The following is a 15525-nucleotide window of genomic DNA, read 5'->3' on the forward strand; positions in this document are numbered from 1 at the left end:
AGCTAATCTTTGCAATATGACTTTACACATGCAAGTTTAGAAACACATGACTAGAATGAATCAATGCCCTTCTTTTTTTAGATTTGCATGTGAATCCTTCCCATACTATGCTTTAGATCCCTGTTGTAATTTCTTAATAACTCTAAACAGGCAGTAGTGTATCCAAAACAGAAACAGAGGGTAGCAGCAAACAAAAGTGGTCACACTCTTTCTAAGTTAGGCTTTGATTCACATGTTTGAGTGTGTGTGTGGTTTTCATGGTGAGTGATCCATTGCCATCTGGTGAGATGTTAACTGGAAACTCATCCTCTTCTGCTACATGAAGCTGGGGGGAAACATTTCCTCTGATGCAAAACACAATTATGGAGAAGGTTCCTGACAACCTCTTCATTTCCCAAGCTGAAGATGGTTGTTTGCACAGTGAATGGAAGACCAGCTCAGACAAGCATCTCTGTGATTCAATGCAAGCACGACATCTGGAGGAGAAGGCTGGGGTTGGGAATAGACTGTGGTGTGCTCAGAGGTGTGGCTTTGCCACCAACTGCACAAATATGGCCCAGCCCCTTCTGGAGCTAACCAACCACCTCAATATGTCCATTGTTTTCAGTATAGGAAAGGCATGCAACCACATAAGTGGCTGGAGGGGGTTGTATATGACCCCTAGGCAAAAAGGTTTTGGTAGGAGTGGGCATTTGCCTCTGGGTGAGGAGTTGAAGGTTCAAATTTGGATTATTCTTGTAATAACCTGAGTAATGGTTCAGTTGAATATATTTCTAGGGGGTGAGAAAGAGAGCAGGAATTGGCCTGCTTCAACTCCTACAAGCTAATATTGTTCTGTAGTGGGGATTAGGGTCAGGAGGATGTGTACTAAAAAAGGTTCTCTTTCCAGATCTATAAAGAGTGATAGGAAAGGTAAAGGGACATTTTTCCTCTTTCCCACTCCAGAATTGTCCCTCACTTGCTATGTGGCAATAATCAAACCTCATTTTGAGCTCCTAATAGTATCATAGCCAAGGAAGTTTTCAAGAAGATGGGAGAGAGGGAGAGAGAGAGAGAGAGAGAGAATTCCTTTCCCAGCTCCTGAAACCTTCCACCTCAACATGAGAGCCTCCACAGCACTTCAAAATTCCTGTTCTTAGGCTACTAGAGGCCTGAGTAGGATTCATACCATTTGTGTTCCCACTTGGTATTTTGAAATTCTGTTCACTGTAGAAAACTGTGGTTGGTGAAAATAATTGTATTTTGTGTGGCATCTTAATATAACTCAAAAGCAAACAAAATCTATGGACCATCAAAGTTGAGCTGGCAGCATATCAGCCACATACTTCCTAAGAAAATACAAGACTTTAAGGAAATGCAGCTTGATGTTGAATATTGTTTTTTGTAGTACTCATTTACAAAGCAGGAAGTCTTCCTGCTATATATATGAATACACCGCCCCATTGCAATTTAGATGTAACTGCTGCAGCCTGTCCAAGTACCCAAAAAGAACTGCAAAAGGTAATGTAAAAAAGCCTTTATTCAGGGGGAGAAATAGAAGAAAATCTGCTTCCTAAAGCAATGGTCTGTCAATGTCTTTTAAAATTCCTATATAATGTCATTATTCCAGTTCAATTTTAATTTCTTAGGTTTATGTTTGGCATGTGTATATGTGTTGCTGGTATACTGATTTTAATCTGAAAGCATGTTCCATTCACTTGGGGCTTCGTTACTGCCTTTATGTCCTCCCAAATCCTTTGTGTTCCATGTGGTGATGGATTCTTATAAATCTGCCTTTATAATGAAACTGAAAGTTATTTCAGTTGAGCTTTCTCTTCCTTACTTGCGTATTGTCAACCAGAGCTATATATTGTCAACCAGAGCCTGCAAGAACTGTATGGCATGGCTGCTCCAGCAGCCTGGCTCTTCCCAATCACTGGGTTTTAAGAACGGCGTGCCTTATTGGAACTAGCTATCTTTTCATAAATACAGATTATGGAAAGCTTTATCGCTACCCCTCAACTCCCCCCACCATTGCCTGAGGCTGGGCTCTGGGGTCGTTGGGCTGAGCAGAGGCATCCTTGGCCCACTTCTTCTGATACATCACTTGTCCACACTTCTGCTTGTTCTGCTGCTGAATGGGAACAAACATCAACTGGTTTGTCCGCAGACTGGCGTTTGCTCCAATTCAGTGGTAAACACCAGGTTTTCCCATGGGAGGCAGTGAGAAAAGTGAAAAGCCGCTCAGTCCTGTGCTCTCTGTGATTGGAACAAGCAGAAGTGTGGACAAGCAAAAAGTGATATTGGTACTTTCCAAGTGCAGCCTTCATTAGGAGTTTAGAGGAATTGTGGGCTCAACCACACTTCCTCTTGCTCCGTGCTTCCTAGGCAAAGGTCCCGGCTTTTCAGGCCTGTGTCCAAGTGGGAGGTTTGTTGTTGTTGTCCTGGTGTTTTCCCTGGGAAAACATATGTTTTCCCACTGAATCTGAGCAAATGACAATCAGGTTTTCTGCAGAGTTCCTGAGCCTAGAAAGTGTGGAGCAAAGCTAAGTGTGGATGAGTCCTAAGATAAGTAACCTTACACCAGGCTTCCTCAACCTCAGCCTTCCAGATGTTTTTGACCTACAACTCCCAGGATCCCTAGCTAGCAGGACCAGTGGTCAGGGATGATGGGAACTGTAGTCTCAAAATATCTGGAGGGCCGAGGTTGAGGAAGCCTGTCTTACACCGTCCTTCCCAAGACAACCTTCAGATTCATTTTTATCATTTCATTGGGGGAGTCTAATTACTAAGCAAGTTGCATAATGTCTAAATATTGCCATTTTCTTTCAACAATCTATGATTGCTTTCTCTCTCTTTTCTCTGTTTAATGTTCCTATACATTTTACATTCTGTAACTTTTTATTTGTGGTCAACTATAAATAAACTATATTTGTATCTCCTGTCCCTAAATATAATATAAATATAACTGTTAAGACCATATTCATGGAAGACAATCCTCCTGCACGTGATCGCCAAAGAAAAAGAAGACGAAAATATAACAACAAATATTTCATGTATAAGGAGCTTCTAACTGAATTTTCTGTTGATAGAAAAACATAGACAACTGTGGTCAAAGATGTTTACTTCATTCTTCTTGCTATCAGAAGGGTTTTCCAGAAAAGACAGTTGATTGGTGACTTGATAATGGTGGATGTGCCCTCAGAGCGTGACAAAATTTTGTATGAATCCACCTCAAGGATTCGCTTCTAAGCATACTTACTATGAAGCTGGTCCTATTGAATTCAGTGGGATTTGCTTCTAAATACAGACTTGCATTAGATGTCAAAAAACAAAAGGTTCTAATCACATTTGCTGATTGTTTTTGCTTCCCCAGAAATGCTTCTTCCAGCTGTACTTGCTGCCATTGGCTGCTATGCTGCAACAGTCCCTAGGAGAGGCAAGTGTCTTTAAGATTATAAATCTTAGACTACATCTGTCAGGCATGGCTTGGCCAGGGATCTGCAGTTACTTTGAGTTCCAGACTACACTTCCGTGTTTCTTACTGATCTTAACACTATTTCTATGCAATTTTGGTGTAGTGGTTAAGAGCAGTAGATTCGTAATCTGGGGAACCGGGTTCATGTCTCCACTCCTCCACCTGCAGCTGCTGGGTGACCTTGGGCTAGTCACACTTCTCTGAAGTCTCTCAGCCCCACTCATCTCACAGAGTGTTTGTTGTGGGGGAGGAAGGGAAAGGAGAATGTTAGCTGCTATGAGACTCCTTAGGGTAGTGATAAAGCGGGATATCAAATCCAAACTCTTCTTCTTCTTCAAAGATTTAAGAATGCGTAAGAGAGGTGGTAGAAGGCATGAAACTAAGAGGAAAAATACCCATGCAATGCTTGCAGGCTTTTTCAGTGGCATAGCTGTGAGGACATCATTTACTCTGAGGCAGTAGTTTTTCTAAGTTTCTGCCTCTGGGGAACTGTTCCCACATCCACTTGTCTGAGTCCTTGGTCATCCTCTGCCGCAGAACCTCAGCAAATCACAAAGCATCCTAGGCCATGCACAGAGCACTCACTAGGCCTGTTGAGTTTTGCCCAAGCAAACTGAGCATGTGTTAATCAGGGGAATGGGAAGCAAAAAATTTAAACAAAAAGAAGACGAGAGCATCTTTGCATGCAATAAGAAAAGCCCCACACTTCCGCTGTGAAGACAGATAAAAAGATTTCGTTTGGCTTCTCTGCAATCTCCTTATCCCCCTTTAGCTCACCTTTGACTCCCTGGTCATCCAAGGACCTCCTGCTATAAATGTTTTGTTGTTGGTCTTAATGTTTCTAGCAATGCGCTCCTCAAATTCCATTTTAGCACCTTTTACCTGCCTCAAGAAGTGCAAATTAGGCAGAAGCACACTAAAAGGTGAACTCAATGAATACCTCCTGCACCCTTTAGCTGGGGACTTTGCTGGTTTGAGAGTGTTGTTTTTTGTTTTGCCAAAGCTTCTCAAGCAACCATTCCAGTTGCCAGGGTTCAGTATTCAATTGCCCTCAAATTCACTTCCTGCAAATTCACTTCCTTGCCTTGCTTCACAGCCCTAGGGAGAGTTCAGTTCTTTCCTTTTATGACTTGTCCTCATATGCAGCTGGGTTGGGTTAGATTTCTAGTGATACAGACTCTGCAGGGGTCGGCAAACTAAGGCCCGAGGGCCAGATCCGGCCCAATTACCCTCAGGATCCGGCCCGCAGATGGTCCATGGATTGTGTGGATTCCTTCGTTAATTTTTTTGTTTTTTCCCCCTGCGCCACAATTTTCTGAGGGCGCCATTTCTCCCCCTCTCTCCCTCTCACACACCGTGGGGTTGCCTCCTCCCTCCTCCTGGCTTCTCCCTGCCCTGCGTAAAGGAGGAAGGGGGCTGGGCTGAGCTGGCTGAGGGCCATTTTGGGCAGCGCCTCTCCAGAGCCAGCCAGCCCTTGCGCCGGCAGCACCATAGATAGGCAGGGGGAGGGGAGGGGCTGGGGAAGAGAGGGGGAGGGAGAAGCCCCCTATGCCAGGTGTGCATGCACGCATGTGCATGTGCCCATGTGCGTGCACGCATGCACGGTCCAGCCCGTCTGGGGGACGTTGAACTGGCCCCCTCCAAAAAAAGTTTGCTGTCCCCTGATACAGACAATATCAAAGATGAGGATTAAGCATTCTGTTGTGTTCTATTGATACATTAGCTATGTTGCTGTATTTTAGGCTCATGACAAATGGAAGCGTAATTTTTCAAATCTTAAGAAATCTCAGACACACTCCCCCCCCCCCCTTTTAATGTCAGCAACCCCAAGTGACTGAGATCAATGAAAAGCTGCAGATGGAAATTATTGAACAAATCAATAATCTTAGGAGGGAGGTGATACCTTCTGCCAGCAACATGCTGAAAATGGTAAGTCCTCACTGTGGCATTGCAAGCAAAGCTTCTTTCCTCCTCTCTTCCATTTTATGGCGTTTGGGACTTAAGTTTGAAAACAGGAGATAATGGACACTGAGCATGTGACATGTTCTCAAACCTGGAGGCCCTGTCAGCTAGGCATGGATTGATCTCAGGGTGATGTGCTTATCCCATATGGGGCACTGTTAGGAATTAAAGCATCACCAGGCACTCATTGAATATTCAAAAGCTTTCCTTGCGGAACAGATGATAAAAGTAGAATATGCAAAACATATGCTTAGCCAAGCACAGCTCCCACTTTCAGCTTTGTGCTCAGCCTGTACTTTATTATATAGGCCACGCAGGTACTTTAAGAAATCCAGCATCTGTTTCAGTCTTTCTCTCTGCTCCACTCAGAGAGCCCATTTACTGCTGCACTGCACTGCACTCTCTCTTTCTGCATTTAGAGAGACCTCTCTATCTTCTTCATTCAGAGAAGGAGCATTAACATTGTCCTGCTGGCAACGTTCAGAGAAAATTCGAAACCCTTCTCTCACCACAGTGTTTATAGCAGCTTCCTAACACTGTGTCCTAACACTGTTGATCCAGTCGAAACACAAAGTGCTTTCTGTAAACACACAGCAGTATTCATTTTTGCGTTTCCATTTCTGCAAATTAAACTACTATACTTAACACACTAGCTGGGGTGAATGCATGGTGCAAAGTCATGCATGTAGCCCAGCAAGTGGCGTCCTCTTTTTCTACAAAGTGAGTGGGAACACAACCCAGACACCTTGGGCACGTGCTGCAAGTCACACAAGGAGCAGTGTAGGGTTAGCAGCATGTAAAGCGGTATGTGCGTAGCACAGCAGATCGGAGCTTGCTCTGCATCCAAAACTATCCCCCTCTATATATTACAATAAAAAGTTTGTGAATGTTTATTCAAAACTTGCCAAAAAAGTCCAGTTCATTTTGTTGCTTCTTCAAATATTTCATAAAAGGTTCCCATTCGTCTTTGAAGTCACAGTTATCCTTATCACGTAGTTTGTGTGTCAGTTTTGCCAATTCTGCATAGTCCATCAGTTTTTCTTGCCACAGTTCTTTCGTCAGGATTTCCTCATTCTTCCATCCTTGTGCTATTAAGACTCTTGCTGCCGTTGTCGCATACATAAAAATATTTTTTAATTTCTTTGGCAGGTCTTTCCCCACTATCCCTAATAAGAAAGCTTCAGGCTTTTTCACAAATGTTAAATGGAACATTTTCTTTAGCTCATTGTATATCATTTCCCAAAACATGTTGATTTTACTGCAACCCCACCACATATGGTAAAAAGTCCCTTCTTTTTCCTTGCATTTCCAGCATAAGTTTGAGCCAGTTTTGTACATTTTCCTTAATTGTACTGGTGTTATGTACCATCTATACATCATTTTCATGTAATTTTCTCTCAATAGAGAACAATCTGTAAATTTTAAATCAATTTTCCATAACCTTTCCCAATCTTCCAGCAAAATATTGTGCCAGCCTTAACAATCTTGATAGCAGATTCACCAGTGTGCTGGGGACGGCGGTTCGCTGTTTTATGAAACTCAAACAGCCTTTGAGGTTCCAATTTCTGCTTCTGTCCCCATGATGCAGCTTTTTATTGGAGACATGTGTGAGCTGGATGGAAGCTGTAAAGCTGACTGTGCAGGTCGGTCCAGCCCCCTGCTCTGCTGTGTGGGGCAATGAACTTGCATTTAGGGTGCTTAATTCTCTTCCACTAAAATAAGTGTGACTTCAAAGCCTCAACTGTATCACACTCAGCGAAATTATAAAATGATTGGGATTTAAGCGGTTTAAGGGAAAGGACCTGCCTACTATCTTCATTCAGTAAAAAGGTAAAAGTAAAGGACCACTGACAGTTAAGTCCAGTTGCGAATGACTCTGGGGTTGTGGCGCTCATCCCCATGGCCGAGGGAGCTGATGTTTGTCCACAGACAGTTTTTCTGGGTCGTGTGGCCAGCATGACTAAGCCGCTTCTGGCGAAACCAGAGCAGTGCACGGAAACGCTGTTTACCTTCCCGCCGGAGCGGTACCTATTTATCTACTTGCACTTTGACGTGCTTTCGAACTGCTAGGTTGGCAGGAGCAGGGACTGAGCAATGGGAGCTCACCCCATCGTGGGGATTTGAACTGCCGACCTTCCGATTGGCAAGCCCAAGGCTCAGTGGTATAGACCACAGCACCACCTGCATCCCTCTTCATTCAGTATTTGGTGCTTAATGCTTTGATTCCATTCCAGCAAGGGGGAAGGTGGATCCATGTGGGGCTTGCATGGATGCATCCCATCTGAATAGGGACCCCCACAGCACTGGTGGAGGAAGGGGGTGCGGTGAGTGTGAACCGCCCCAGGTGTCATCCTTGAGGGGGGTGACATCGCCGTCCTGCCCCTGGGACGCTTACCCTGCCCCCGGGTGCACAGCATGTGCACCGCTCCGGGTGCCAGAGCAGCTAGCTCCACCTCTGCCCCACAGGTACCAATGGGTACAAGTGGGGTTCCCTTCTCCAACTCTGCAGCCAGATCTGTGCAACCCCACATTTTAAAAAAGAAAGAAAGCTAGTCTCCTGCTTTTGAAGGAGAGCTGGGAGTACAGATCTAATCCCCATTCCCCACCAGTTGCCTGACTGGTAGGATTTTCCCTGTCGCGTATGAGCATGTCTCCAGGCTTTCTCTGCAGCCTGCCAGTTTGAGCAGATATGAGGCCATTCCTTTTGCGGCCGCTAAGCTGTGCTATTCCTCACCCACAGAGTTGACCTGGCACCGTCACTGTACAATGGAACCTCTACTTACAGACGTAATCCATTCCGGAGGTCCGTCCGTAAGTTGATCCGGGTTGCTGGTAGAAGCGTCGTTGTGCGCAGGCACATTCGTTGGCAGCGCGCTTCTGCGCATGTGCGCAAATGGCAGAAGCTGCTTCTGCGCGTGCGTGAATCATGGCAAACCCTGCGTTTACTTCTGGGTTGGCCACGGTCGCAACTTGGATCGGGCCCAAGTAGAGGTGCTCGTAAGTAGAGGTTCTACTGTATAGCTTTTATCTTATGCTGAAGACACACCTCAGATAAGATATATTTTAGGACCCACACTATTCTTCCGATTGTAAATTGTTTAAACCTATTTTAGTATGTACTGTGTTTTTTACACACGGGTGGTGCTGTGGTCTAAACCACAGAGCCTAGGGCTTGCCGATCAGAAGGTTGGCAGTTCGAATCCCCCGTGATGGGGTGAGCTCCCGTTGCTTGGCCCCTGCTCCTGCCCACCTAGCAGTTCAAAAGCACGTCAAAGTGCAAGTAGATAAATACCTTCCTCTGGCGGGAAGGTAAACAGTGTTTCCATGCACTGCTCTGGTTCGCCAAAAGCGGCTTAGTCATGCTGGCCACATGACCCAGAAGCTGTACGCCTGCTTCCTCGGCCAGTAAAGCGAGATGAGCGCAGCAACCCCAGAGTCGGCCACGACTGGGACCTAAGGATCAGGGGTCCTTTACCTTTACCTTTAACCTGCCCTGGGACCTTACAGCTAAGAGTGGGAAATAAATCTTATAAATAGTAGTGGTAGTAGTAGTAACAATGTATTCTCTCTCTCTCTTGTTTACTTTGAAAAGACGTGGAGTGAGAAGGCTGCTGCTAGTGCTAAAAAATACGCTTCGAAATGTCAATTTAGAAACAGTCCCCAAGAGGACCGAAAATTGGGTGGTAAGTCAACTAGACATCTCTTTTATACTTTCTAAATAAAAAGTCTATGGAGTTTTCTTGGCAGGGATCCTGGAGTGGCTTGCCGGTTCCTGTTCCAGGTGGATCACGTTTAGTCAAAACTCTCCACTATGACCTGTCCGTTTTGGGTGGCGCTTCATGGCCTAGCTCATAGCTTCTCTGAGTTATTCAAGCCCCTTTGCCACAACAAGGCAGTGATCCATGAAGGAGTGCTCTGGTCCATGGGGTCACGAAGAGCTGGACACGACTAAACAACAAATAAAAAGTGTGCTAGCCACCAAGGGGAAACAGTTCTTTGGAGGGGGGGATTTTGAGCAGAAAATGGCCTGAGGGAGAAAGGGGAAGCAACCCCCTCACAATAGCTCTTCAATGGCAGGCAGTTACATATCTCCTCACAAGTCACATAGAGTTTCATCCTATGTTCAGGAGGGAGACAAGGGCTGTGTCCCCACTGGGTGTTAATGCATACTGGGCAGGGGACAGATCTGGTTTTTGCACGATTTTGTGCACCTCCCTCCACACATGAGCATTTTCAGTGTTATGCCTCTAAAATAAATCCCAGTGTTCGATCTCCTCAATTCCAGTGACTACTCCCTGCCCCCCAGAAGTTCCAGAAATCTGGATCCAAACATAGGCATGTTTGCTAATGAGACATTTGGACTTCTAGTTTGGTCCTCAGTAGCAAAGAAATGAGCTTCTAGCTTCTGGTGTTCTGATCAATGGATGCCGAGACATTGGAAAGATTGAGAAGAACTTGGGTAATGGCATCCCCTCCCACACATAATTGTATTTTTAATGGCATTTAATCAAACATGTGGCCGCAGTTTAAATACATTGGGTTACTATTTATTAGGTGTGTACACAGGGGGAAAAATCAGTTTGGTTCCAGTCTCAGTACTTTAGAAAGGAGTCCAATTCCTCTTAGATGGATTCAGGGAACAATTTCGGATTGAGTCAAAGGCTTGCTTTGGTGAAACTTTGGGGCAGCTATCAAGTGGCCGGGAAACAATCAAGACAACATGATATCCCATTAAATAGCTAGAGAGACTCCAAGTTTGCTCAGCTTGGGTGGGTGCACTCTCCTCCCATCAGCTGCTCTGATGGTGCAACCTTGACTTTTGAATCTCTGAAACACTCTCAAGCTGTGTGTCCAGCCAGCTCCACTTTGGATCATTTTGGGGAGGACCAGCACCATTTGGGGGGAGGTTCAAATACCGCCAAAGCAGGCGGCTGCAATTTGGTATTTGGGCTTTATCCAAAGTGGATGCATATCTCTACAACAAACTTAGTTGGTCTCTAAGGTGCTACTGGACAATTTTTTATTATTATTTTGTCTACAATATATGTAACTTTTGGCTATGGTCTATGGCTGTGTGTGCATTGAAACACAGCTAGCTCATTCTTTCAGTTCAGATTGAAGTCAGTTGGGGGGGGGGACACACATCAAAATGCAGTATTTCATAAATGCAGCAGGATAAATATGGATTGCAGTCATGTGTATAAAGGTAAAGGTAAAGGTACCCCTGACCATTAGTCCAGTCGTGACTGACTCTGGGGTTGCGGCGCTCATCTCGCTTTATTGGCTGAGGGAGCCGGCGTACAGCTTCTGGGTCATGTGGCCAGCATGACTAAGCCGCTTCTGGCAAACCAGAGCAGCGCACAGAAACGCTGTTTACCTTCCCGCTGGAGCGGTACCTATTTATCTACTTGCACTTTGACGTGCTTTCGAACTGCTAGGTTGGCAGGAGCAGGGACCGAGCAACGGGAGCTCACCCTGTCATGGGGATTCGAACCGCCAACCTTCTGATCAGCAAGTCCTAGGCTCTGTGGTTTAACCCACAGCGCCACCCGCATCCCAGTCATGTGTATACCCCTTCCCAAACCAGGGATGCAAATGCACTGGAATCAGAGTAAACGGTGGGTGGGTGGATGGGTGTGCGTGCGCGTGTGCACACACACACAACCAAAATGTCTGTACATGTCCAAATTCTAGGGTCAGTTTTGTGGCTAATCTTAACGAATCTGCGCCAAGCAAAACAGAGGGCTCACCCAGACTTGGGCTTATCATGTGCCTAGAAAGCTGGATCCAAGCATTTTCCTGCTTGTCCTTTCTAAGCATGGGCTCAAGCGGTTTTGCCATTGCCCCAGGAAAACTCCCACTTTAGCAATAAATAAGAGAAAATCCGATTGATGTTTGCTCTGATTCAGCGGTAAAGATCAGGTGAGGGGCGGGGTGGGGGTGCACGGGCAAGCCTGGATGAGCCCAGAGTTTGCAACGACATTCCTTCTTCTTGCAGATGTGACCTGCAGTGAGACTCTGTCGCAAACAGAGACCGCCATGCCCTGGGGAGACATGATTGAAGCCTGGGCCAGCACACAGCAGTACTTCAAGTTCGGCAGTTTGCCAACTGATAGGGAAGGAATCATTCGTAGCTATACTCAGGTACAAACAGAAACACCCAATGAATCTAGGATGCAAGACGGTCTTTTGGGAATAAAAATAATGTACAGAATATTTGTTGTTTGAGTAATGATTCTGTTATTCTACCTGTGTGAAGCTTTGGTAATATGCGTAGGCTGTGAACTATGTTCTGTTCGTGCTGTGCCATTCGGCCCTCTCTGTGGGGGGCACAGGGGGGCAGGAGGGCTCTGAGAGCCAGGCCACCAGCAGAAGCAGCAGGCTGATTTCCTACACTTTGCTTCATAATAATAATAATAATAATTTATTTATACCCCACGCATCTGGCTGAGTTTCTCAAGCCACTCTGGGCGGCTCCCAATCAAGTGTTAAAAACAATACAGCATTAAATATAAAAAGTTTCCCTGAACAGGGCTGCCTTCAGATGTCTTTTGAAGATAGGATAGCTGCTTATTTCCTTCACATCTGAAGGGAGGGTGTTCCACAGGGTGGGCGCCACTACCGAGAAGGCCCTCTGTCTGGTTCCCTGTAACCTCACTTCTCGCAATGAGGGAACTGCCAGAAGGCCCTCGGCGCTGGACCTCCGTGTCCAGGCAGAACGACGGGGGTGGAGATGCTCCTTCAGGTATACAGGACTGAGGCCATTTAGGGCTTTAAAGGTCAGCACCAACACTTTGAACTGTGCTTGGAAACGTACTGGGAGCCAGTGTAGGTCTTTCAGGACTGGTGTCTTCTCCCCTGAGACTAATACATTTTTAAAGTTTTGCTTTACATGCTCTTCCATATCAGTGATTGGGTGACCTTGTTCCATTTCCCCCTCTTCTGTGTTTGATGCAGTTCCCTGCTTTGTTCTAGCTCTGCTCTTTCTGCCTAGGGTATATCATTATTCTGCCCTTTACCGACAATCGTGGTGTTCCCATCCACGTTCACCCAGCCACCACTGCTTAAGCACGCTGCATGCTTCTCCCTCCCCTTTTATGTGTCCTCACAGAATTGTAGAGTTGGAAGGGACACTGAGGGTCATCTAGTCAATCTCAACAAAAGCACCCATGGCAGATGGCCATTCAACCTTGCCTTATGCAAGATTTATTTTTAGTCATGATTTATTCATTTTTCCAAATCTTTGGTCTTTTCTCTCAAACTGCAACATATCACAGTTACGGCATGTTGGATTTTTCATCTTTCAAATTCCAAAAATGAGGTGTGCTAAAAAGTTGTATCGTGACTTGGGAATTCAAAAGATATTTGGGTTAAATTAAGATAATTTAGTTTTGATTGGGAAGTAAAATGTGTGTGAAATTGCATAGAAATTGTTAAAAAAAAGATTGCCTGCTTGCAGTTATTATTCCTATATTCTCTCTCTCATTCATAGATAGATAGATAGATAGATAGATAGATACACACACACACACACACACACACTTATTTTTATTATTTAGCATTACTTGACATTTTCAGAACATAAAATTAAAATCTCTTGGTTTTTCAAAAACAATTTATGTGCTTCTTCATCAAATGTAGACTTACCAAGCTAAATGTTGTCCAATAAGAAAAATAATAGCAACTTTGAATTCCTCACACCCAAAAACATATTTTTAAGATCCCTCACTGAATAAATTTGCAAAAAGTAAGTTTCATCCCATAAAACAAGGCACCCTAAATTTTCATATGACTGCCAACTCCCATCAAATCACCACCTTTCCTTCCTTCCTTCCTTCCTTTTTGTCTCAACAAGGAAACATTACTTAATATTTTAAACCCTATATATCCGAGACTTTAATGGCAAGGGTATTTTCTTCCTTGCAGAATGGATTTGGCAGTTGAGAATCAGATGTGTTGCTCTGTTGTGTATCTAAAGAAGTGTGATAGTTTTATATGTACGCAGAGATGGAAACAGTGTAAATGTTTAGGGCTGAAAATGCATATTTTCTAGGGCTGCCAAATTTGCTGCAATTTTACTCTAGAAAATGGTCTCCGGGCAGAAAAAATGGCTCCCTTTGTAAACATCCGGGAAAACCCGGGCGTATGGAACCCATATTGGAAATGGGGTTTTTTGCCTTTTCTTTTTAAGTGCAGAAAGTTAATCTTTTCATATCTTAAAGTGCTCAGTGTTCAAATGTAATTCTATATGGTTTCCTGGTTTGATGTGTTTCCCCTCTTATGCCCATAGCTCATTTGGTACAGCTCACATGAAGTTGGATGTGCCCTTGTTCACTGCCCAGAAAGTGCCTCCCCTTATTTCTACCTGTGCCATTTCTGCCCTGGGTAACTATTAGTTTTGAATACAGTGTTCTTAATTTTCCCTCCATGAGAGCCCACATTTCATGCTCTGACTATGGCTCTGTGATTTCAGAGGGAACATAGAAGGCAAACTAGCAGAACCCTACAAAGAAGGCCCATCGTGCGAAGCGTGCCCTGGCAACTGTGAGGATAAACTGTGCAGTAAGTTACTTATATAAAGCAATTTCTCTGGACCCTGAAATTTGTGTTAGATATAGTTAAGTGCTCCAAAAACTTTTGTGAATGGGATGCTAGTGGTCTTTCTAAGAGGCATCTATAGCTGTCTCACCACCCGGTGCTGAGAGCTGCCCTGGGGAGTGAATCCCAGCATTTATTTACTGCCACAAATAAGGCTTTATTCGGAATAGACTTTGCAGGGGAGCAGAACTCTAAGCAAGGCCCTTTGGGAGATCATTGCAAATGACCAAATTTCCTAAAATAAACTGGGCCTCTTGACCAGTTAATAAAATAATAATAATAATAATAATAATAATAATAATAATAATAATAATAAAAAATAACAATAATTTATACCCCGCCCATCTGTCTGGGTTTCCCCACCCACTCTAGGCAGCTTCCAGCAGAATATTAAAATACAATGATTCATCAAATATTAAAAGTTTCCCTAAACAGGGCTGCCTTCAGATGTCTTTTAAAAATAGGATATTTGCCTATTTCCTTGACATCTGATGGGAGGGCGTTCCACAGGGCCGGCACCACTACCAAGAAGGCCCTCTGTCTGGTTCCCTGTAACCTCACTCCTCGCAGTGAGGGAACCAGCAGAAGACCCTCAGCGCTGGACCTCAGTGTCCGGGCTGAACGATGGAGGTTAAGACTTCTTTAGGTAATTAGTGACCGTCAGTGCTAACGCTGACATAAAATAGTTTGCATGAAAAAACGATAAATCACTTGGACTGTTGCAAGACTGAAGTCACAGAGTCAAGAGATAGGTAAATGGCAGATAAAAGGAGGTGTGTTTTGCTTTCTGTTTCTCCTTTTGCATCTAACTTTTCTTTCTGTTTGATCTATTTCAGCCAACCCATGAAGGCATGTTGATTTTTACGACCGCTGTAAGGAAATGCTAAAACACTTCAAATGTAGTGGGGGAATATTGGCTGAATATTGCCAAGCTAGTTGTCACTGCCAGACAGAAATTATTTAACATGTGCACATGAGTACCACAAGGTTAATTTTCAGAGGGTCATTCTTTCATTCTTCACCGAAAAGCATGAAAACTCAGCATTAAAAAGAAACTCTCCCCTCTAAAACTGGTGCATTTGCATGCTATTGATTTTTTTAAAAGAGCATTTGCAAGAATTGTTTGCAAAAAGAGTGACGGAAATATGTCCACCTCTGTGTCCACTTTGGGTTTAGCTTTATTTTATTTTTTAAAAAAACTATTATTATGTTTTAGAGAATGCTTCAAATACTTCAAAGCTAAATGTTTAAATATTGCAAATATTGCAAATATTGCACATATATCTCTACCCATCACATTCTAACATTGCTTTATATTTCAGTTCCACACAAACCACTGTTTAGAATATTGTTCAGTAAGCTAGAAATTTGTTGTATAACTGCTTCAGATTGTGATTGTAATCATCAGGTGGTATGTTGTGGAACTCAACTTAAGTATAGCATTCCTATTTATTTTATGTTTAAAATTAGAAAGTGGCTGCAATAAACTTTTAAACAAACTATTAGAC

General features: G+C 44.0%; 1 protein-coding gene across 1 annotated transcript; it reads left to right on the plus strand.

Annotated features, from left to right (window-relative positions):
* Positions 1 to 362: 362 nt before the first annotated feature.
* LOC308473028 (cysteine-rich venom protein TEL1-like) lies at positions 363 to 15525 on the plus strand (the record flags this gene model as incomplete). Its single annotated transcript, XM_080998277.1, has 7 exons — positions 363 to 617; positions 5279 to 5386; positions 9012 to 9102; positions 11418 to 11563; positions 13710 to 13804; positions 13893 to 13981; positions 14854 to 15525. 7 exons carry the CDS (start codon positions 363 to 365, stop codon positions 14862 to 14864), a joined length of 795 nt encoding a protein of 264 aa, XP_080854403.1. The 3' UTR covers positions 14865 to 15525.

The sequence above is a fragment of the Podarcis pityusensis genome, assembly GCF_964106645.2.
Source record: "Podarcis pityusensis genome assembly, chromosome: 3".
NCBI lineage: Eukaryota > Metazoa > Chordata > Lepidosauria > Squamata > Lacertidae > Podarcis > Podarcis pityusensis.